This window comes from Natator depressus, chromosome 1 (genome assembly GCF_965152275.1).
Source record: "Natator depressus isolate rNatDep1 chromosome 1, rNatDep2.hap1, whole genome shotgun sequence".
Classification (NCBI taxonomy): domain Eukaryota; kingdom Metazoa; phylum Chordata; order Testudines; family Cheloniidae; genus Natator; species Natator depressus.
Genome location: NC_134234.1, coordinates 242,092,152 through 242,117,723, shown reverse-complemented (window position 1 = coordinate 242,117,723; position 25,572 = coordinate 242,092,152). Strand labels below are relative to the sequence as shown.

Below are 25,572 nucleotides of genomic sequence, written 5' to 3'. Positions count from 1 at the left end.
TGACCAGCGTGAGCAGCAGTTTTAATTTGGATTCTAGGAAAATGAATGTTCCTCCAAATTGGCTTTAGCTTTGCCACTGTTGCTGTTTGTGCAGTTCTTGCTAGAATTTCTGCCTTGGATCCTTCATCAGTGATGATTGCCCCCAAATACTTGAACTGTTTCACTGTCTCCAGCTCTTGTCCACTGACAGCGATATGTGAGCTGATCCCATCATGTGTGTCTGTCAGCTTGGTTTTCTCTGCACTGATTTCCATACCATATTTCGCAAAGGTTTCATCCAATTGTTTCACAAGGTTACCAAGTTCATCTTTGCTAGTTTCCTTTTCCATCCAACCCACTTAGGCTATGTCTACACTGCACAGTGCTGATCTACCAAACTGCTGTATCACCCAGTAGTTAACAGGAACCTGAAAGAACCTTACTCTTCTCTTTAAGCTGCATTATTCTCAGAATGACATGAAAACTGCCATTACTATTCTCTGAGTAACAGCCCCCCCAACTCAGAACCAGAGGTTCTCAAACATTTCCCATAGTGTGGCCCATGTTTTAATAGAGAGATTGCCCCCTGGACCTCTTCTCCCTTTACTCAGGATCAAATAAATATCCCTGTTACAACTACAGCATGGAGAAAATAATGTAAGTGCTACATATATGTAACTCCTTGGAATGCAATTTGGCAGCTAGAAATGAAGGAGGCGGCGCCGACACCACGTAATCAGTTTATTCTCTGCTAGACACCAGTGGTCCACAGAGATCAGTAATCTCTGCTTTAGACATTGAAGACTAGGTCAAAGAATGCCTGTTTCTACAAAGATATTAATGACTCAAGCTTAAAAACAGAATTTCATGTTCTCTCTAAAACAAGGAGTCTGGTGGCACCTTAAAGACTAACAGATTTGAGCATAAGCTTTCGTGGGTAAAAAACCCACTTCTTCAGATGCATGGACTGAAAATTACAGATGCAGACAAATACTGACCCATGAAGGGAGTTCTCACAAGTGGAGAACCAGTGTTGACAGGGCCAATTCGATCAGGGTGGATGTAGTCCACTCCCAACAATAGATGAGGAGGTGTCAATTCCAGGAGAGGCAAAGCTGCTTCTGTAATGAGCCAGCCACTCCCAGTCCCTATTCAAGCCCAAATTAATGGTGTTAAGTTTGCAAATGAATTTTAGTTCTGCTGTCTGTCTCTTTGTAGTCTGTTTCTGAAGTGTTTTTGTTCAAGTATAGCTACTTTCAAATCTGTTATAGAATGTCCAGGAAGATTGAAGTGTTCTCCCACTGGCTTTTGTATGTTCCCATTCCTGATGTCTGATTTATGTCCATTTATTCTTTTACATAGGGACTGTGGTTTGGCCGATGTACATGGCAGAGGGGCATTGCTGGCACATGATGGCATATATCACATTAGTAGATGTGCAGGTGAATGAGCCTCTGGTGGTGTGGCTGATGTGGTTGGGTCCTCTGATGGTGTTGCTAGAGTAGATATGGGGACAGAGTAGGCAACAAGGTTTGCTACAGGGATTGGTTCCTGGGTTAGTGTTTCTGTGGTATGGTGTGTAGTTGCTGGTGAGTATTTGCTTCAGGTTGGGGTGCTGTCTGTAAGTGAGGACTGGCCTGTCTCCCAGGGTCTGGGAGAGTGAGGGATCGTTTTCCAGGATAGGTTGTAGATCGTCAATAATGTGCTGGAGAGGTTTGAGCTGGGGGCTCTATGTGATGGCCAGTGGTGTTCTGTTATTTTCCTTGTGGGGCCGGTCCTGTAGTAGGCGATTTCTGGGTACCCATCTTGCTCTGTCAATCTGTTTCCTCAATTCCCCAGGTGGGTATTGTAGTTTTAAAGAATGCTTGATAAAGATCTTGTAGGTGTTTGTCTCTATCTGAGGGATTGGAGCAAATTCGGTTGCATCTTAGGGCTTGGCTGTAGACAATGGATCACACGTGATGTGGTCTGGATGTTCTCTAGGGGTCTTGTATAGGTACCCTTCACCATATGTGAATATCACCACCAAGATTAAGATATTATCTCCCTTCTTGCTGGCTTACAGTATAGGAGTTTTTCCCATTTTGGTGTGTGGGGGCAGAGGTGTGTAGAAGGCTACTGTGGGAAAGCTAGGTTGAAGAGAAGAGTTTTGCATTTAGTTCTGAATGCAGTGAGGTTAGAGGTCAACCTCTTATTTCTTCTACCAGCAAGTTCCACAGTCTTGGTCAAAGTTCTGCCATGCAGCCTTGAGTGTTGCCCTCCCTTCATTGTTCCAGTCAGCCATGGCCACGGGGAGAGATGGACACTCTTAGGTAGACAGGGCCAATGCTATACAGGGCTTTGAAATCAGGACAGCAACCTGCACCATAACTGTTGACTGTAGCTATTTTATGAAAACTGTAAGCTTAGTTATAAAATCTAAATCAATCTATCCATAAGAAATGTTATTGGGGGTGAGAAAGAAAGGTCAGTTATAACGAGACTCCAATTTTCTGACCCAATCATATTTTGTTTAGTTGGAACAAAAGAAAGGACAGGAATGCTTAGATATGTATAAAACTAGATTATCTTCTATATCACATGGCCTATGTACATTATTTCTTTTCAACCACCAGTGTCTGGCACAGATTTGTAAATGATTTACCATTTATCAATACTGAGGTTTAGTGTTACTACATATTATGAAGAGCTCTAGAATAATGTTAAACTATTTTTAAATGTTCTTGAACATATGACCTTCAGTCTCAGATGTGGCTGGTGATTTTATTCACTTTGTTTTGATACATTAAAACTACACTGAAAAAGATGAAGTAAAGGAAATTCCTAAGTGTGTGCAAAACATGGAGCAACCATATTGGTCAGGTAAATTTGGATCAGGTAAGTATACACACATCCATAGTTACAAATACTGTTTCATATGATCACATGCATCATAATGCTGCCCTTTTTCATTGTGATACGTAAAGCGAATAGTCCTCTCAATAATTTAAAACAACTTTTTTATCCAACAAATTTTATTCCCCTAATAATGGCTAAATCAGTACATTCTAAAAATGCCATTTGCACATCAGGAACTCAAAGAACACAGAAAAAAAATCAGTGACAAATACAAAAAAAATCAAATTTTATGACAAGCTAGAAACACAGTAGTTAGCCCTAGTAGCAATATTCAGTATTGCCTTCACTGACATTCCTCTCCCCCGCCTCCCGTCCACCTGATGAAAATGGCATTGCACAGGTCAGTGTCTAGAAATCATAACTCTCACCGCTGTAGTTCTACAAGGTGAAAAAAGTTGTGTTGGGGTTTTATTGGGGGGGGGGGGGGGGTTATCAGCATAGTTTCTCCAACTGTATTTGACTTTCTCCGATTCACTTGGCACACACTTGTTTTCTAGGAATATGATTAGTACTAGAAAAGTATTTACAAAATAAGAATAAACTAGGTGATGATCTTCAGCATTCTAGTTTTAAAAAGCCGAGTGGCTATGCTGGAAGGGAGGAAAGTAGGAAACGTCCCCTGCAATTTTTGAGCTCCTAGAGAGTTTATTGAGTCAGCCTGGAACTGCCTACTAGGTCTACACAATCCATTTGTTTGGAATTACACCTAGACAAGAATTATGCATCTTCTCAGCCAGTCATCATGATGCCTAAAATTGCAAAGTGCCACTTTCACACAGGTAAACCTCAGACAGACACGGCTATATCAAGACAGAAAAACAAATGACTTTAAAATTAGTATGAAGCCAGTTTTCCTCTTCACTAAATCCAACACTAGAGAAGGGTGACATCTGACCAACAGTTATAAAAAAATCAAATCATGGATTGAGGAAATAAGTCAAATTTAAGAGCTCATTGCCAATCTAGGGCAAGTTATCTTTCTGTTGATACATTGTACGGGGAAACCTTCCATACATACTTAATTCTTATAGAAATATTTCTATATTGCTCATACTATACTAGGTTTCAGAGTAGCAGCCGTGTTAGTCTGTATTTGCAAAAAGAAAAGGAGTACTAGTGGCACCTTAGACTAACCACTTTATTTCAGCATAAGCTTTCGTGAGCTACAGCTCACTTCATCGGATGCCAGCATCGGATGGCATACGATGAAATGAGCTGCAGCTCACGAAAGCTTATGCTCAAATAAATTGGTTAGTCTCTAAGGTGCCACTAGTACTCCTTTTCTTTATACTATACTAGGTAGCTGCTCAAGATCAAGGAATTCACTACTGAAAATTCATATATGCAGGAGCCCAAAGTTATAAGGTAGGGTAAATACCATCATTCATTTAATTTGTTCACTACAGGAAAGGGCTGTTTTCTAAGCATATTCTGGTTACTCTATTTTTCATAGAGGAAAAAGAAATACTTTCAACCTTAAAGGACTCAAGAAACACTCCTTGACTTTTCTGAAAAATTAGGACCAAAGCTAAAATACAGGTCAAAACACCATATACCATTCTGTCTATTGAGTTATACTAGAAGGGTTTTTATTTTGAAATTTTCCTTCAAATGTGTATTGGTGAGTGAGTATTAGAGTATAGTTGTAGCCAGAAAATGGCCTGTAAAAACAACATCAGATATATATTCTCATTAGCTTCCATATCAAAAGTTGCTCAGTTTAGATTTATAGGATAAAGTTGAAATGGTGAGCTATGAAAATTCAATTTGGGATCTGAATGAGACACTTATCTTCCTTTTATACCATCACCAAAGATAACGGTTCTGAAGTCAGTACTTGACTAACAAATTAATTGATAAGTGAGTAGAACAGAATCCAGTTCACACTGCCACAGGCATAGTGGTACTGCGAACACTGAGGGAAAAAAAGTAAAAAAAGACAATGTTACTACTTGGGCACATCAAGAAGTAGATAATCCTAAATAAAGTGCGATTTTATTTTACTGTACCAACTTCTGTTGGTGAAATTTTTGAGCTACCCAGAGCTAAATACAAGGGGGAAACAGGTTGTTTAGCATAAGTAGATCATTCAAGGTGAAGTGGCCAGTTAACACTTCTGCATGATAGGGCAAAACAAGGGGTAGGGTTAGTGGATTACAGATTGTTGTAATAAAATAAATCTCTGTAGAACACTCCTGCGTGAGCATCAACTTTCTAGACACCATGATCAGCTTCAGCGATGGAAGCCTAGAGACACCTATATACAACAAAACCATGGATGACCAGATTTACCTTAACAGATTTGTTGGTGTGTTGGGGGTGGTTACTGGATCTGTGATCTGCAGCCAGTCACCCAGATCCACAGAATATGCTCAGGAGAGCAAGTCCAGGATACACACCAAACAAGGACACTTCACCAGAGAACTAGATTGCATCATGGAATGGGCCACCGAAATACCCCAAGAGAACCTGCTTCAATATGGGGCTGGGGGTGCAGGGGAAACAGTGTTGCAACCTCTCATGATTTTGTCATGAGTCTCATGATAATTATGGTTTTCCTTAAAGCCCCAGCTCCTGGAGTCAAATGGGTATCTGATGATTTCAGCCTTCATTCTTTAAAAAAGGTAAGTTTCTAGCCCTCTTGGATGTGGAGAAAGCTTCAAAAATGTGACCCCAGTGTACCCTAAAGGCTCAAAGCAGGAAGCAAATAAACACCAAATCTATTTTTACATAATCTCATGATTTTAAAACCAATCGTGATTTTTTGTGAGCCTGACTCATGTTTTTGAACATTTGGGGTTGGCAATACTAAAAAAAAAACCTTCAGACTGCACACCCCTAAGGTGTCACTTATCATCCCACACAAGAACCCATATGAGATATCATTACACTACAACCTATACATGATGGGCCCCCCGTCATCCTGAAATAAATCTTTTCCAAACCACCTCTTCTGGCCTTCAGACAACTCCCAACCTCACCAAACTCATTATCAGAAGCAAGCTCTGCACAGACCAGGACCCACCAACTCAAAGCGGCATCAGACCATGCCAGAACAGGTGCAGAGGTGTTAACGAGCCACTTCACTGTGAATGGCCATACTGGGTCAGACCAATGGTTCATCCAGCCCAGCTTCCTGTCCTCCAACAGTGGCTGGTGCCAGATGTGTTCATTCCCTTTGAAACAACAGGGCAATTGTGTGTTAACCACTTATGCTAAACAATCTGTTCCACCTTGTATTTAGCTTTGACACTCTTAGGGCTAGTCTACACCAGAAGCACTACAGCGCAGCACCACTGTAGCGTGTCTGTTGAAGACGCTTTCTGCCGACAAGAGAGAGATCTCCCGGTGGCATAATAAAACCATCTTCCCACGAGAAGGTAGCTATGTCGGCAAGAGAAGCTTTCCCAACAACGTAGCGCTGTCCACACTGGTGCTTAGGTCGGTGCCAGGGTGGTGGTTTATTCACAAACCATAAGTTATATCAACACAACCTGTACCGTAGACAAGCCCTGAGTATTTTTCCCAGACCTGAAGAAGAGCTCTGCGCAGCTCAAAAGCTTGTCTCTCATCAACAGAAGTTGGTCCAATAAAATAAAATGACACTTTATTTAGGTCCAGTAAAAGATATTACCTCACCAACTTTGTGTCTCTCATATCCTGGGACCAATACATGTGTAATACTGCAAACAACATATTTTAGAACAAAGGACAATTTATATTTATTTGAAAACCATGAATGATCTACGTTTAAGACCAGCTAGTAATGGTAAAGAGACGTTGTGCTTTACCTTTATTTGTTGACATTGTTGGGGACACTGGGGCATGGCCACTAGGTAACTCGAGGGGATGGAAGATCACGAGTGTCGATGAAGCCCCCTCGCACTAGGCCCAAGAGTCCTTGGCGCCCCCCCCCCCCCCGCCTGGAGGTGCTCGCAGCAGCTCTGCATACTAGGCCCAAGTGTCCTTGGCCCCCCCGCCTGGAGGCACTCACAGCAGTTATGCTGAGGATCTGCAGCAATATGTTGCAGAGTCAGACTGCCTGAAACTAAACAAGACCAAACAGGGCAGATATGGAAGAAAAAATGCTGAATAAAGCAGCTTTATGTATAGTTTAAGAAATTATACAAAAAACAAGGGAACTAGCTGGTAACTGGATTGGCTGGCTATATGGATACTTAGGGCAGCTTGCTATTGGATAAGAATGCTGAAGAAAGGATGTATAAAAGCCTGTGTAACTTCCTGCTCTGTGTGCAGGATTTGAGATTCTATTCTCTCTGTACCTTTTTGAAGCTTCAAATAAACTTTTCTGCTTCTCCACCCTGTTGTGATTATTGGGTGAAGCACACCGGGTAGCGAGCCAACCCCTGCTGCTGTTTTGCCTCTCGGCACTGGGTGCCGGCAACAACATGAAGAACAATAGTTGATGATTAATGTCTATAAATCACATATTGTACAGCTGAAGGTATTAATCACATTGAAATGCTCAACACATTCGGTCAAGTTCAGTCTGTGGAGTTACACAAGCAATTAGTTTGACCCATTGTTGTTTTATATATGAAGAATTTTTTAAGATTACCATTAAAGCTGCTTAACTGAATTGCCTCTGCCGAGAGCAATACACTGAAAAGTCATTCCCATCTGCTGCCATAAATGCTGCACAGCAACTTATTTAAGCAGCCTTTGTGGTGAGAAACTGGAAGCTGCCCGATATCTTAATACTAGAAGTGTCTACCCAGCAAATTTACAGCTAATTCATCTGCTCTCTAGTCTCACTTTAAGAGGGGTGAGGGATTCTTTATTTTTCAGGAACATTCAGTAGGTAAGATCTGTGTGCATCTCTTGTTATAGTCATGGGAAGAGAGCCTGTGTACAACATACACTTCCCTTGTGCTTGTATTCAACTGCTGGAGAAAGACTGGTTTCAGAGTAGCAGCCGTGTTAGTCTGTATTCGCAAAAAGGAGTACTTGTGGCACCTTAGAGACTAACAAATTTATTTGAGCATAAGTTTTTGTGAGCTACAGCTCACTTCATCGGATGCATTCAGTGGAAAATACAGTGGGGAGATTTATATACACAGAGAATATGAAACAATGGGTGTTTTCTGCTTTCACCCAGACCACACCACACGATCCATTGTCTACAGCCAAGCTGTACGATACAATCGCATTTGCTCCAACCCCTCAGAGACAGACACCTACAACTACAAGATCTTTATCAAGTATTCTTACAACTACAGTATCCACCTGCTGAAGTGAAGAAACAGACTGACAGAGCCAGAAGAGTACCCAGAAGTCACCTACTACAGGACAGGCCCAACAAAGAAAATAACAGAACGCCACTCGCCATCACGCCACTCGCCAGCCCCCAACTAAAACCTCTCCAACGCATCATCAAGGATCTACAACCTATCCTGAAGGACGCCCCATCATGCTCACAGATCTTGGGAGACAGGCCAGCCCTTGCTTACAGACAGCCCCCCAACCTGAAGCAAATACTCACCAGCAACCACACGCCACACAACAGAACCACTAACCCAGGAACCGATCCTTGCAACAAAGCCCGTTGCCGACTGTGTCCACATATCTATTCAGAGGACACAATCGTAGTGTGGCTGATGTGATTAGGCCCTTATCAGAGGCTTGTTCACCTGCACATCTACCAATGTGATATATGCCATCATGTGCCAGCAATGCCCCTCTGCCATGTACATTGGTCAAACTGGACAGTCTCTACGTAAAAGAATAAATGGACCCAAATCAGATGTCAAGAATTATAACATTCAAAAACCAGTCAGAGAACACTTCAATCTCTTTGGTCACTCGATTACAGACCTAAAAGTTGCAATTCAAGAAAAAAAAGCTTCAAAAACAGACTCCAATGAGAGACTGCTGAATTGGAATTAATTTACAAACTGGATACAATTAACTTAGGCTTGAATAGAGACGGGGAGTGGATGGGTCATTACACAAAGTAAAACTATTTTCCCTTGTTTATTCCCCCCCCCCCCCCACTCTTCCTCAGACGCTCTTGTCAACTGCTGGAAATGGCCCACCTTGATCATCACTACAAAAGGTTGCCCCCCCCCGGCTGGTATTAGCTCATCTTAAGTGATCATCCGATGAAGTGAGCTGTAGCTCACGAAAGCTTATGCTCGAATAAATTTGTTAGTCTCTAAGGTGCCACAAGTACTCCTTTTCTTTTTGGAGAAAGACTGACTCACTTCTGTTAAATACAGAGATTTTCTATTTTAGTTTTAGCAAGACTCCTATAATCTCTAGGGTGGGGAGAAAAAGCACCAAAGCTCCTTTTATGAAGTGTACAAAGAAATGCATATACATAATAGTTAGAAGAAACACTAATATATGTGGTCAAATCTCATTCATTGCAGCAATGTGTTTTTAACTAAAACACAGGGTTTTCCTTACTCACTTATAAGAATCCAAATCACAAGTCTTTTGTTTTAACCTACATGGGTATATTCCTGTAAAGGTAACTGTTGCACAGCAGCTTTACTACTTATTTGCAAAAAAAACCCCACCAACAAAAAAAAACCCACCACACACCCTGTTCTTTTAGGAACCTTGCTTCAGGTATTACTTTACATGATAAAGAAAACTCTTGTTATCAGCTTGCAAAACAAAAGATGTGTGTTCATTCAGTTAAGTATATTACTCCTGAAATACTTTAGCCCAGAGGTTCTCAACTTTTTTCCTTCCTAAGGCCTCCCCCAACATGCTATAAAAACCTCATGGCCCACATGTGCCACAACAACTGTTTTTCTGCATATAAAAGCCAGGACCAGCATTCCAGGGTAGCAAGCATGGCAACTGTCTGGGTCCTGCAAATCTAAGTTCCTCAGGCTTCGGTTTTAGCCCTGGGGGTGAGGTTCAGGGCCCTGGAGTTCAGCCCTATGTGGTGGGTCTTTGGCTTTTTGCCCTGAACCCCAGGAAGTCTAATGCCAGCCCTGCTTGGTGGACCCTCTGAAACCTGCTTGCAGCCCTCCAGGGGGCCCCAGACTCCTGGTGGAGAACCACTGCCTTAGCCTATGAATTACTGTTTAATGATGGTCCTCAGTAAACCCCATGTAAAAGTGCAGTCAAGAAATATAAAAGTTAGTATATATGTTGGGACTATACCCAGTCAGATACATACACACACGGTTTGCTAACATGTACTAAAACCACATGCATGTAGCGCTCACTATGATAGAGAGCAACAGAGGTTCCTCAGAAGAAGCACTACCTAGCCAGTTTTGTTTTAGAGTTAATCTACACTGCACACTACTTCCAGCAGCACGTAGAGTACATACACTGCATACCGCCTAGCACGGGTATAAACAACAGATGTTGAGGCACTGCTTAGGCAAGTAAAGACACACCTAAGCAGTGCATCCCCAGTCTACACTGTGATTTTTAGTTGTATAGTGTCCCAGTGCTGAAGCCTTTCCCTGCTGCAGGGAGCTGCCACCGGTATCTTTCCCCACCACCCTAGGGGAAGACTCTGGCAGCAGGGAAAGACTTCAGCAGCTCCCTGCTACCAGAGCCTTTCCCCTCTGGCTCCCCCTACCAGAGGGTTTCACTGACACACGTAGCTATACACCACAGTGTGGACAGTCTGGTTCTCCTGCACCCCGTAGCTACATGTACTCTACACGCCACTGCCAGTTTGTTACCATCTGCCATGAACCAGCTCCAGAAACATACATTTATGAGTCTGCTGTACTTACCAGCTTTCAGAGGTCACCAGCCTCCCCTCAGAGAGAGGCCTTTCTGTGTGAGGCATCATATCTAGGAAAAACTCCCTCCAGCTGAGGAGCTCTTCTGGCATCAAGCAACTGGAATGCAGTCTGCGGCTCACTTCAAATCATTAACCTGCTTCTGCTTTTCTAACCATCACCTGTTCACCTTATCTGGAAGGAACACTTATCAGAAATCTGATCCTAGCTCTACAGAGGCAGACACGCACAAGCAAATGCAAACAATTGTGCAGCTGAAACTTCTTTGGCTCAACACACATTGTTCAAACTAGAGTACCAACACCCCCCAAAACACACACTAGTACTGATACTAGAGCTGGTCCAATAACTATTCAAATGTTTTAGAGGTTTTTCCACATTTAATATATTTGTTTGTTCAAGGCCCAGTTTTGCTACTTACTCATACCTTACTTCATAAGTAGCACCACAGATTTAAACAGGGCAGAGTAAGACACTAGTCAGCATGAGTGAAGGGGGCAAAGTTGGGCTTTGAATATATAAATTAATAATCCACCAGATCCAATTAAAAACAGACACCAAGGCTATAGCTAAATAACTTTAAAATGTATTTTAATAGCTGGGTCTTTAAAGGAAATTTACATACAGTGACATTGTGGTTCCCTTCATTCCCACCCCTACCGAAAGAAGCTACACAAGTGTGGTATATGGAAGGTGGGGCTATGGAAGGGGAAGAATTCCTTGAGCATTTTGTACACACACACACACACACCCACCCACCCCCTTCTACCTACCTAAGTTTTCTTTCGTCACATGTGTTTTTAAACTAGTGAGCAGAGTTGAACTAATTGCATTGTATATAGCATAGTGGACTACCAAAAATATGCATGCATGCACTTGGATAGCCTACCCCACTCAAGCTTTATGTTCTACATAATACTTATTGCAAAAAACAAAAAAACCCAAAAACGAGTAGCCACTATTTCTGCCCAGTTTTCTTCTCTCCTTCCTTAGTGAGTAGGTAAGGAAAGAGATGGGACACAGAGGGAAGTGTTTTGCTGGTGCTGGTCCAACAAAAACAAATACATTTCACACACTGAAGGACTACAGTTGAAAACTGAATTTTCCTCTGCAGCCAGTTTTGTAAAATGCAATAGCAATTGAGCACCTCTGACTTCTGCTGACCTGTAGTGCATCACCTAAACATGTCCAGACTGACAAAGGACAACAATCAAGAAGTGTGATGAAAAAGCTTATAGCATGCATGATAGACCTGAGGAGAATACTCAATTGACCAGCATAATTTGAATTTACAGTGGCGCTCGTTATGTCTCTTTACAGTGGGTTTTCAAATTGTGCTTTCACTGTACCTAGTCACACACCCTATGTGCCTTGAGAAGGATTTGATGATCCTAGAATATAGCATGTTTCGAAGATAATTTGCCTATTTTGTCAAATGCACCATGTCAAATGGATTAACACTTCTCATTGTCTCCAATCTGAATTGCATTTGAAAGAAATTATGGTAAACTAAAGGGGGAAAAGTAAAATTAATATATATTCTGGACCTTGCAATGGCAGGTGTCAAGCTACTAAAGCCAGTGACTCGGGATACTCCCAGAATCAATTTTAAAGACCCTTCCATTCTGCTTTATTGGAAGGATGTTCCAACAGTTGGGCTAGGACTGGGAAGCCCTGGGTTCAAGTCCTGCTCACTGACAACTTCCTGTGTTACTTTGGATAATCTTGTGACCTCTGTGTCTCAGTTCCTCATCTATAAAATGGGAATAATAGCACTTCTACCTCACAGATGTGCGGTGAGAATAAATACACAAAAAAATTCCAAGGTGCTTAGATATTAGATTAATAATGGGAGCCATATGAGTACCTCAGATAGAAACCAGTCTATTCTGATATTCATACATAACTGAACATACTCCTGGATTATTTTGCCAAAGAAATTCTGAAAGATTGTATGAGGTATTAAAGATGACTTAAAAAAAAAAAGGAGGATCAATGCTCCTTCTCTCCATTGTCATGTACTGCATGTTGCTCTATATGTATGCTGAAGACCAAGTGTTTTATCTGTATTGTTAAAAACCTGATCTGGTGAGATCTGTATTAGAACAATGGGGAGAGGGATTGGCAAAAGGCTGTTTAACAGAGTTGGCTTAATAAAGGGAAATCAGAATTGCCTTTGAAACATTTGAGACACTCTCTTAAAGGTTGTCTAAGGAGGTTTCCCAGTACAGCTTCTTTCACTGGGTGTTTTCTAGATTCACTTCTTTTGGAAAATGAATATCACTGACTTTAAAACTTCAAGACCTGAAAACCTTGCTGTGTCATTTAAACTTTCTGTATTTTGTAGTACCAGATTTTTTTTTTTCAAAAAAAAAAAAAAAATGATTTGAAACTAAACAGTCTCACTGAAGCTGGGTTCTGATTAGTGGCATACAGGAAATACTGAAGAGGTAAAATATTAATGGAATTAATTAATATTAATAGGATTCATTTGCTATCTGTAGCTGCCAAATGTAGCAGCTCAGCCTTTAGCTGAGGCTCAGAGTTTAAATAATTGCTAGATTTATGCTAGGATTTCTGGCTACAAATCGTACAAGAGATAAGGAAAAACCCACAATGGGCTAATTAGTTACACAATTAATAGAGGGTAATTAAGAAAAGCAGCAACAATTTAGTTATTACTGTCAATCACCTGCTGATAGATTTGTCCCAGCTGTTAAACCAGGAACAAAGTAGATCTCCATAACTATTTAGGGGAAGGGGAGCAGAAATCTGAGCAAGTCAAGTTATAATAGTTAATTTTAGGGAAGAAAAAAATAAAAATCCTCAGAAATGAGCAGCTAACTAGAGAACCTTCAAAAGAGCTTGTTTGGTTTTGAAGTTCTCTCTGATACACACACAGTTGTTCTCAGCTCCATGAATAATAGGCTACCCCTTTCAACATTTCCCATACATCATGTTACAATGTCAGCCTTGAGAAAAGCCTAGGGAAGTACTTTGATTACATAGTCACTTGTGTGACTAGATCAGAAAGTGGCCCTTAACTTAAAGCTTCTCAAGTGGCAATCTTTGGTTACACAGGTGTCAATTAAGGGCAAAATTAGGCCCTTCAGATCTTATTTGTGCCAAAGAGCCAACAAAATACATTGAGAGGCAGATTTTAAAAATATATTTCTTATTGTGCTCCTGCAGTTTTATTTTAAAGATACCACCCATGTTCAGTATGAGACAGGGATCATCTCTTTTAGGAAATTTAGAATTAGAGTTATTTTGCAGAAATAGAAACAAGGAAGCCCCTGAAAGTGGCAAATAGCAGTGGATACTATTTGTACAGAGCACCAGTGTTCTCAGGCTGTCACATTAGCACTGGACTCTCTCCTTATACCCCCGTCCTGATCCTGAAAACATCCACATTTGTGTTTAACTTTACTCTTGTGTGCAGTCCCATTAACTTCAAAATTAAGTATGCAGGTGTTTCCAGGACTGGAGCCTGAGTACATAGGCAGTACTCTGAATGGAATCAAATTATAGGGAACAATGGTTATTGCATTACCCCTTACAAATCTGGGAGTAGGTGGGAGCAAGAATAATTACAAGGCTAACTGTTGATTTAAACCACTGGTAAGACTTTGTAAACCTTTATTTTATTAAAATATTCTTGTATTAATGGCTGCTAGTTATCACCAGCTAAGTGGACACATTTTCAACTCGTAAGACTACACTGGTCAATGTAATACAAATAGGTAAGGCTGCAATTAAGTGAGAAAGTCAAAATGCATTTTTAATAAAGTTAATGTAGTGGCATATTTAAATTAATAGGCATCATAACTAAAATTCAAACTTGGAATGATCTCACCCACTGGTGCCAACTCAAGGTTTTATTGCAAGTCTCATGCTCTTTGGTGTTTCTCTTAAAGCCCCAGCTCATGGAATACTAGTTATTACATGAAAATCTCAGTTACTTATTTTAAAAGTGATCACTTCTAGCCCTCGTGGCTGCAGAGATGATCTGGGAAATGTGACTCCTAGAAGCTCAGACAGTACAACGCAAATAAAAAGAATCCCACACTTAACTTTTTAATTCAGTCTCACAGTATTTTGGTGTCCCACTCATGATTTTTGAAGGCTGCAATACCACTGACCCTGTGGTAGACTGGTTTCAGAGTAGCAGCCGTGTTAGTCTGTATTTGCAAAAAGAAAAGGAGGACTAGTGGCACCTTAGAGACTAACCAATTTATTTGAGCATAAGCTTTCGTGAGCTACAGCTCACTTCATCAGATGCAACTGGTTAGAGTTGAAAAGGACTCTGCACTTCTAGATGGACCTGAAATACCTCTGTGGCAGGCTGTATGATGAAACAGTAAAGGAAATGTAAAGCGTATCCATTTGAAAATAAAAGTGGTATAGATGGACCCAACTGAAAAATGTCACTGGGGAAAAAAACCTACCTAATACAGTTACCCTTAAACCTCAAGAGAACTTTTGTTTAAATCTACAACAGTTTAGCTTTCTGCAACAGTGGCTTACTGGCCCACAAATGCCAGTTACGCTAGTGTCATTAGCCACAATGATCCATTTCCTACTCACATTAAACCAATCTTTAATGAACTATTTTTGGCTTCATAGTCATTTACTTGGGTCGTGCTGAAGTGTCACATACTGCACAGAGAACTGTGGCATTTTAAGCACAGACAAAAGATTAGAAGGTTATTCCACCACAAAAACATCCTAATGTGCCTTTTTCATGCAACATGAAGCCAGACTCTCTTTTTAAGCTAAACTTGCTCCCAAGTAGTGTTTTTGTTTTAACAAACTGACACTTGGGGCAATCCATATATATAAAATTTATTAATTCCATTTGGTTTTATGAACTCTATTTCTGACTGTAACCTTTGGATGGGATTAAAACACCCATTTTATAGCAGAAGGCAGACCAGGTCAGAGTACCGGAAATAGGGCCATCAACAAGGGAATAGCCCGGCCCCAGTGGAACATGGGGGTGTATTGTACAGTAACATAACAGTAGTTTATGCTGCTAAAGCCACCTACTGTTTAAAATGCCACTTCCTCTGATAGGGCATGTCTGCAGAGAGTTAGTGAGTGGCAAGCTGAAGTGAAAATTGATAGCACTTTAGCCTGCTGTACACTAGCTGGCTGTGTGGTCCTTGCTACCACGCACTAAAAGTTCCGTAGCACACTTTGACATATTTATCGCATAGTAGCAGGGTCCACGTGGCCAGTTAACATGCGGCATGCTATAGTGTTGTGGACTTAGACCCAGATTGCCAAACACTAACTCTCCATACAGACAAGCCCTCAGACAGACACCATTTGCCTACAGCTAGTTCAAGAGGACATTTAACAGTCTCTTCGAATTTCTTCTGCTTACTCACATGTTGTCTCCGTTTCCCTAGAACTACTGACAAAGTGTAACTTTACACATGCCTACTCTGAACAGTATTCTTGTCTTCAGGTGTCAGAAGTATGCCAGTTTGTACATAAGTGCTTGAATTAGACAGATGTGAACAGCGACAAATATGATCAAGAAGAATCCCTGTTATGTGCCCTTTGGAGACAAAGAATGATTCATATATTTTAAAGAGCAGAAGGGACCATTTATGATCATCTAGTCCGACATACTGCAGAACAGACCATAGACTTCCACCTTTGGGAGTATGGCCATACCTCTAATGGGTGAAATAGGGAGTAATGTCCTTCATGGAAAAAAAGCCTTAATTGCAAAATTTTTAATTGATAATTTGATGCAAATATTATACTATCAATTGTTCAAATTTTCTAGCATTCTTAAATGTTGAGAGGTATCTAGAACTCTAGATAACTGAAACAAGGAAAATGAGCCATTCATTTTGGTTTTGAAGTTTGGCTGAACTGCGTTTTCCCCTCCCTCTTCCAAATCCCTCCATTAGCTGTGTGCATGTTTTAGGTTATATGATGAGTCCAGTGAGTAAAATGGTCAACCATTAATTAATGATTATACCAATGCTTGTTAACCAGGAGGAACAGATAAGGAAAAAGTTTACCTGCACCTATTGGCGTACAAATATTGCATAATCGTAAACAGAATTTTGATTGAGACGCTAGGGGGGAGGTGGTCCATGATCAGGAATGAGAGGTAGGTGTTCCACAAGGCACTATTAAGAGGTCCACAATATGAATAAGTTTGACAACACCAGTTTTGAACACCTCATGTTAACAAACACGTGAAAAAGGACATCACTGACTAGAGACTAAATTAGTCATTCCTTTCGCATCAATAGCTTGCTTTTTCCAAAATGACCTGGGGAACTTGTGCTGTAGTAGTAACAGCACAAAAGCAACATGCTTCCTGAGCAGGTTCCTTTTATTTTCCAAACCATGCACTTTTTTTTTGGCAACATCCAAACTTCTCATGTTGCCTGCACATTGGATTAGTTAAGAGTAACAGGGTTTTACGTGCATGATCCAGTTTCAACATTGTAGGCATGCAGCTAGTTCAGGAACTCCTGCCACCACCATTGCCTCTATTTCCTGCCTTCTACCAAACATTCTAAAGGAAGTGGCTAAATGGGCATATTTTTATTATTTTGACATGATGCAAAACTCCCTCTCTTACTAACCAGTCATTGATTTATTGATAATGACTTCATTAAGGTCCAAATCCTTTTTCTCCTACAAGTTAGCGTTATGGGTTGGAGAGGAGAAATTTTACAGCCTGCGTGAAGCAGGTGGTCAGATTAGATGATCATAATGGACACATCTGGCCTCTCTCTTTTTTGGAAAAAAACAACCTAATCAACCAAAGAGCGTTTTGCTGTTAGCTTCTGGTTATTTTAGTCCTAAATCCTGAAAAACAAAAACACGAACAGGAAACAAATATGCACACTCAATGTTTGAGAAGCCGTCTGTACCAAATATACCAATGACAGACTATGTATCAAATTCAGTCAGGGTGGTTCCAATAGCGTCAATGTTTTTAAGTAAAGTTGGATGCCTATAGTGCTGACAGGACCACCAAGACTTAGGATACCAAACTCTGCATTTTTGTTATTTTCACGCAACTTCACACTCTGCGTTGCTTCAATGGGAGGTATGTGCACGTATATCTGCAAGCAGAATTTAGTCCATGTGATAATCTGCAAAATAACTGCGGACTGGGAAATTGTATAGCCAAATTTCCAGCATGATTTCCCGTAAAACAATTGCTTGTACGTTCTTCAAATTTTTTTGGAGAGAAAATATTTTGAAGAGAACCTCCCCCTGTTCTCCCCAACTTCTTTCTGGATATTACACCTATCAGAATTTGTTGGACAATTCATGTAGAAGCAAAAAAGAAAAATCCTATGCATACCAGAGAAGTCCAATAGATGGAAAGATTTAGGTCACAATTGTCTCCACTGTGTCTAGATACAGTACTGTACTTGCTGTCTGCATTAACTAATGCTCATTTTTGTTTTCCCTGAACACATCAAATAGCAATCAGATATTCAATCACTACAGTCCAATCAACCGTAATGCAGCGGATGACTTACACCCAGGAGCAAGGAGAGCGGATGCCCAAAGGTAATTATTCATTTCCACAGGCAGAAAAGAGAATCAGGGCATGGTTTATTTTGTTCAGAACTCTCAGCCTCTATTAGATTCACTGTTTTAACACAGACATTCCTTAAAGCACTGCACAGCATGTCACTGAAGTCTCCTTTATTTCATCCCCTGCAAAAAGTAACAAATATAAAAAAAGCCCATAAAATATTATTTGAATAATCCCATGAGATCATATCCATTTGACAAGCCAAGGTACAGCAGCAGTAGAGGGAAATCACAATCTTTTCCAATCGACTTTGCAAATACCTTCTGCAGCAATACTGTATGGAATGCAGGTCACCTCAGTTCTCTGAAAGAGCAAGACAGGGATATAACATGATACTGCAGGATCTAAACACTGCTAACATGTAAGAGCCTGGCAGGCAATCCTATACCATGGGGAGGTAAGTGGGGCAGAGGTGATCCAGTAATTTTTTATTCAGAGGAAGAGAACCAAAATAAGCACATGCTACCCATAATTGGCCCTCCTCCCCACCAGATCTTAATAAAAAAAGAAAAACCAAAACAAAAAAAGCACCACATTCAATTTTTAGAGGAAAGAGTTCACATTTATGTATGACAGGGAAAAAGCCATTGATGACAGTAAACAATCACTGATCTGTGTGCTTTGAGCAATGTCTTGAGTTATCTACACTCAAATGAATCCTCTCAAGTTACCCTACCTTGATTGAGAGTAGCCACATTACACTCAGACTGCACAGAGTGACTGGATTAGAAGCTGATGGTTCTGTGAACTTGAGCCATAGCCTATGTCCTCTGATAGGCCAGCCAACTCAAATGAAAAGCACCACTACACTTAAATGTTTGCTTGTGTGGTTGGAACTCAAGTTAGGAGCAACACTAGAGTTCTAGCTCAAGTTAGCTCTGCAGCGAAGACAAGCCTTTAGCTATGCTCTTCATAATCTGTGATTAACCAGACTTCTACAGGCCAGGGTTTCTCAACACATAGGCTGTGACCCAAAATTAGGTCCCCAGAACATGTCAAAGGGTCCCATGGCTCCAGTCCAGTGGGGCTGGCTGGGATTGGCTCCAGGGGGCCAGCTGGGCCTAATTTGAGTGAGTGACGCTGCAAACCACACGTACCAGGTTGCAACACCCAGAGCAGGGAGTCAAGACCAGCCAGCTATGTGGGACTGGAACCACAGAAGCCACCACTGCAGGGTGAGCGTGGACTGGGCTCTGCAAACACCCCCTAGGGCCTGCCACCATACTGGGCATCCCCAGGGTCTGTTTACTGGGTCCTGACAGCCATCAACATTTACAAATGGGTTCTGAGCCCAAAAATATTGAGAACCACTGGTGAAGATCATATGCCCTGCAATTTGCAGCCACCCCTTTAAAATCTAAGTTTCCAGTACAATTTTATTCAGCTTTTCATTAAATGTCAACTTCTAATCTTGCCCATATGCTTGGGTATAGCTGATCGCCATATTTGGGGTCAGGAAGGAATTTTCCTCCAGGGCAGATTGGAAGAGGCCCTGGAGGTTTTTCGCCTTCCTCTGTAGCATGGGGCACGGGTCACTTGCTGGAGGATTCTCTGCTCCTTGAAGTCTTTAAGACACGATTTGAGGACTTCAATAGCTCAGACATAGGGAGAGGTTTTTTGCAGGAGCGGATGAGTGAGATTCTGTGGCCTGCGTTGTGCAGGAGGTTGGACTAGATGATCGTAATGGTCCCTTCTGACCTTAGTATCTATGAATCTATGAATAGGCAAATCATTTGTACTGTTCCTTTGGGTAGTCACTTAAGCCAGGTTTCACTTTAGTTTTAATATAATCAGATTGGCATTGAACATATCATTATGAGTTACTGTGGCTTAGTTCGTAGCACATTTGTCTAGAAGCTGGAAGGTCTTGTATTAAAAGTCCACATCTGGATTTCACCTTACACTAAATGCTGATGTGCAGTACAATCCTTACGGGGGGCGGGGAGGAGGAGAGCTTGACTATTAGAGGCGCTGTTTTTCCATGCACAACACTGAACTGGAATACTTACTGTCTGTCTATATACATTAGAGAGTCTATGTCTCCCAAAGACTAGATATAACCTACAGTGTCCCCTACATGAACAAATTCTGACATCCAGGTCTGCGCAAGAGACGTTAAGTGCACAGTGGTAACTTCAGTTCCTGAGTCTGCTCACCAGCCACACACAAAAAACTTACTAGTTTATGAAGAGCTTTTAAATACCAGCTGATTACAAAAAGTCTAAAATCTGCTCTAATCTCTTCATAGTCTTCCATACAAGCCCATGGGTAGTTTTTCCTTTTGTCTGACACCCAGACACAGTACTTCTGATGCTACGAATGTTGTGAGAATGCTCCCGACCCCTTGTAGTAACCTAAATAGCTGACATTTTCAAATGCTTGGCATGAGACAAATAATTCAATATTTTTTATGATTCAATGCACACAATACCTGACAGAGTGCAGTTAGGTTGGGAGGCTTCCTCAAGGTCCAGTGTGCAGTTTATATTTCATAAACTGCACAAGATCTAGCACCCTTCCCATTATGCCAACGCCCAGCTTTACAATGCATTATGTTGTGCCTGAAGGCTAAAGTGTATGTTTTCAGCACAGGAGCTAGTCTGAGTCACTTTTCCCTGGGCAAGATTAAAAGGAGAAAATTTCCCAAGTGATAATGAAAATAAATCAAACTGGCTGTTCATTTAATTGGTGTGGTCTTGTGATACAGTCATAGGAAGAACAGACTTCATCTAGGGGCTTACGCTGGTGTGGTTGCATAGGTGGCTAACTGCAGGATAGGGTCTAACATCCTTTGTTGCCTTGGGTATGTCAATGTAACCTGTGTCTCCATTTCCCTACCTGTAAATGAAGATGTCCTTAATACAAGGACGTTGTGTGGACTGCATTTGGGAAGTAACCTGAATAGGAAGTGCTCTATATATTTGATGCATTATTATTCTCTCCTTGAATTTTGATATTATTCTTGCTCAAGTGAAAAAGTTAGCCCCCCCATCACTACTCAGTTTCTCCATTTACTCAGTGCTGCAGTGAACAATGTCCTACGACTGCAACACAGTGTCACCATGGAAAAGGTATAATGAATTCATCTTAACAGCATCACTCATAAGGTGCAGATTGAGGCAGTAGGTTAGAGTAGCAGTTGTATGGTTCCCTACACCTGTAATTCCCTTTCTGACCTCATTCACCTTGACTCTGTCCTCTTCTGCTTCAAATTTCTCCCAGTAAAAACTTGCTTCTAACACAAGGCTTCTTAACCCACCTCTCCCCACTGAAATGTTGTAATAAGTGAAAACGAAAGACCCACAGACTACAAGAGGAACGCTGATCACCACCACTTAGTCACATTGTTCTTGATTCCCACCCCCATCTTGACTTCTCCATGTCTATTTGGAGAGTAGCTCCTTTGGGTAGGGACCTTCCTATTTGGCCACTATAGATGTAACATACAGCCCTTTTAAACATAAGCATCCCCATAATCATCGAACATTACAAGAAATTAAAAAGAAATTAAAGTTTTTTTATGTATGATATTACAGCGTATAGGAATCAAGCAGTAATTCTTAAATAGGTTTCAGAGTGGTAGCCGTGTTAGTCTGTATCAGAAAAAAAAAAACCACACGAGGAGTACTTTGGCACCTTAGAGACTAACCAATGTATTTGGGCATAAGCTTCCGTGGGCTAAAATCCACTTCATCACATGCATGCAGTGGAAAATACACTAGGAATATACAGAGAGAGATTTTCTCTCACACACACAGAGAACATGAAAAAATGGTTGTTGCCACACCAACTGTAATGAGACAAATTAATTAAGGTGGGCTATTATCAGCAGGAGAAAAAAAAACCTTTTGTAGTGATAATCAGTGCAGCGATAATCAGTGCAGCTGATGAAGTGGACTTTAGCCCATGAAAGCTTATGCCCACATAAATTTGTTAGTCTCTAAGGTGCCACAAGTACTCCTCATTTTAATTCTCAAATAGTTTGTGATCTCCCTAGGGGCTCTCATGGTCCTTTATGTTTCAGAAGCCACCAGAGTAGTGGTGTGTGAATGTATAGCAAGGCCTTGTATGTATATAGTCAGTCAACATGATTACTGTGTTCATGTGTTTCCTTCATACTATGTATGTTGTGTAAGGAACAACTGGTGGGAAGGATGGGATACTAATCCAAGAGTGTAGTGAGAAAGAGGGTAACTGCAGAGGGTTAGTGAAACTGCAAAGGAAACTACAGCCACTGGGACAGAGCTAGCTGCTCATTTGGAGGAGCAGAAGAGTTACTACTCAAGTCCTCTCCACTACACTACATAATATGAAAATTCCCCTCCCACTACAGAAGCCCTATGAAAAATCCTTCAAGTAAACGGAAAGAGGAGGATTAAAGGCTTTAAAAAAAAAAACAAAAAAAAACAAGAACAAAACCGCCCAACAATATCCTTCTCTGGTAGCAATAGCAAGAGCACTAGCATATCATATCAACCTACTCATAAACAACTTCTTAAAATTCCAGTGCAGCCACTGTCACTGATCATGAGTTTTATAAAAAGTTTGTTCGTATGAGGTTCACACGTGCAGGCAAATCTGAGTTGACAGTTTCCCTTTAACACTGTGCTTTAAATTTAGGGGGTGGCAGCTGGCATTTCAAGCCTGAATTTGTGTCAAACAGCAAATTAACAAACGGAGTTTGTTGCTTATCCACAACAGGTGAGTTTTTTCCTTCCTTCCTTCCAAGGAGTAGTGCTCTGAAAAGCGAGACATAGTAAAAGTATCACCAAGGATGGAGTCTCATGTTTACTGCTTCTACAGTTTCCATGTCAGATGTGCTCAAAATACAAGAGTCTTTTTTCAACCTGCAAGCCCGGCACATTCAGACTGGGCTCTCAGAGCCAAGTTGGCTCCCTTCTATCCCCCCAAATCACCACCAGTAATAAAGGTTCTGCAGGCTTAATTGACACCTGTGTAACGCCCCCCCGCCCCCCTTAACTGCACAGGTGTGACTGATGGAAATTTAATAAATAAGCCTATTCAGGAGGCATGAGATGAAATAGAATCCCCAGATCATTTTGTTATAGCTATGTTGGCTCTGCAGAGATAACAGAGAATCCAATAAAAAATTATCACTAGAAAGTCAGACAGCACTGAATGCACACATGGAGCATATTTGCGTAGTATGATTGTGCTATTTTTTCCAATAGTCTTTTCTCAGTTCCAAACCAGACACTTTTGCACAGACTCACTAACCCGGACCTGCCAAGTCTCACACACTGGGGATTAAAAGGCCCAGACAACTCAATTTTGAACCTCAAAAATTAGTTCTTGCAGAAACAAGCACTTTTTCGGGGGGGGGGGGGTGAAGGGGGAGAAACACTTAAGACTTTTTTTTACCCCAAAGAGAATTTTAAAAGCAAACAAAACATCCTTATGCTAACGATTGAGACATCCAGAGAGAAAATACCTAATCTACTTTCATTGCCCGAACAGAGCAAAACACCACCAAAACCAGAGTAAAAAGTTATTAACACCCAACAGTGTTAGTTATGACACGATAGAAACATTTAAAGATATTATTGTATTATGTTATTGACCCAATGGCCAAAATTCCAGCTGCACCAGGAGGGATGCATTAGTCCCTGTAAAGTCAGAGCCATTTTGAAGTCTTGCTATTCGGTGAAAGATGCTTTTGCTTGTGTGTTTCCATTTTTATTAGTTATTGGTACTACCCTAGCCCTGTGGTTCTCAAACTTTTGTACTGGTGACTCCTTTCACATAGCAAGACTGAGTGTGACCCCCTCACCTTATAAATTAAAAACACTTTTTAATATATTTAACACCATGATAAATGCTGAATGCAAAGCAGCGTTTTGGGGTGCAAGCTGACTGCTCTCAACCCCCCATCTAATAACCTCACAACCCCCAGTTTGAGAACCCCTGGCCTAGCCCTTTGGAGTCCTAATCTTGAACCCCATTGTGCTAGGCACTGTACAAACAGAATAAAAAGGCCCTGCCCCAGACTGCTTGCAATCAAGGAGACATGCCAAACCTGAGAGAAGGAGGGGGGGAGGTAATATCTTTTCCTGGACCAGCTTCTACTGAGGAGAGAGGCAAGCTTTGGAGCCAGACCCGAAGAGCTCTGTGTAAACTGGAACGCTTGGGTCGCTCACCAACAGCAGTTGGTCCCGCAGGAGAGGTTACCTCACTCCCCACCCCCTTGTCTAGTATCCTGGGCCCCACACTGCCACTCCAAAGCGTACGCAGTTTGACAGGCGCTCCCGCGCTCAGCCAGTCAGTGCGGAGCGAGACCCCGGGCCGGAGAGGGGAGCCAGGCGGCCGGGCTGGCCAGGCTCAGCGCCGGGGGGAAGAAAACCGGGAGGCGCGCGCGGGTTGTTACCTGCTGCTTCCTCCCGAGCATCCTCTCCCAGCGGCCGGCAGAGCCTGCCTCCTGCAGCGGGGGCAGCAAAGACCAGGGCCGAGCTGTGCAGGGTCGGGCTGGATTTCCTCCGGATCGCCATGCGCCTGAAGTTAGCGCTCTCCGCTCCGCTCATCCTGCCGGGGCCCGGAGGCGGCGGCTAGCGCGCCCTCGCTGCTCAGCGCTCCGGGCACAGCGGGGCTCGCATCGCACCTGCTCGCGCAGAGGGGCTGCGGCGGCTGCCCGGGCGCGGGGCTCGGTGCCGACGGCGCCTCCCCCGCCCGCCGCAGAGAAGAGCCGCCAAGCTGCGGCTCAGCAGCCCTGGAGCGCTGCGGAGGCCGGGCTGGAAGGAAGCCAGCGGCACTGGGACCTTCCCCAGCAAAGGCCGCCCCGTCCCTGCACTGCAGCTCCCGCTGGCCCTGGACCCCAGGCGTCCCCTGCACCAGCCCAGCTAGCGCCGCCCTGCCCTGGCTTTGTAACTCCTCCTCCCTCCTGCACCTGTCAGGTGAGTCCTGCCTGCGCTCAGCGCCCTCCCCCTGGGAGGCAATCAGCCCGCTTCCACCCACGCCGCTATGGAAACTCTGCAGCTCCTCCCCCTCCGCCAGCAACTTCTCGGCAGCCCCGCTTGCCCCGTCCCCCGTCCGACACACCCCGCACGTCGGATCCTCCCCACCCCCAACTTTTTGATGCACTCGGGCAACTGCCAGTCTCTCAGTACCTGCCTTGAACTCTCTGCCCCCCTCTCCTTTCCCGCAGCACTAGCCCAGTGTTTCTGCAGCTGGCGTGCCACCTGCCCCCACACACGGCACGCACCCTGCCCAGGTAAAACCTTTGATCCTCCAGCTGGTAAACACAAATGCCCTTGATTTGCTGTCAGCTAACTTCCAGACTCCGCTAGTCTCTAAACCTCCCCTCCGCTAGCGCACCAAGAGACAAAAAGACAAATGCCTCCTTCCTCCCGGCTA

General features: G+C 42.4%; 1 protein-coding gene across 1 annotated transcript in view; it reads right to left on the bottom strand.

Annotated features, from left to right (window-relative positions):
• Window positions 1–24,715, bottom strand: part of FGD4 (FYVE, RhoGEF and PH domain containing 4) — a 175,446-nt gene extending 150,731 nt beyond the window's left edge. Inside the window, exon 1 of the mRNA XM_074939608.1 lies at window positions 24,590–24,715. Coding sequence (XP_074795709.1) covers window positions 24,590–24,710 — 121 coding nt within the window. The 5' untranslated portion in view covers window positions 24,711–24,715. The remainder of the gene's footprint in view (window positions 1–24,589) is intronic.
• Window positions 24,716–25,572: the final 857 nt, after the last annotated feature.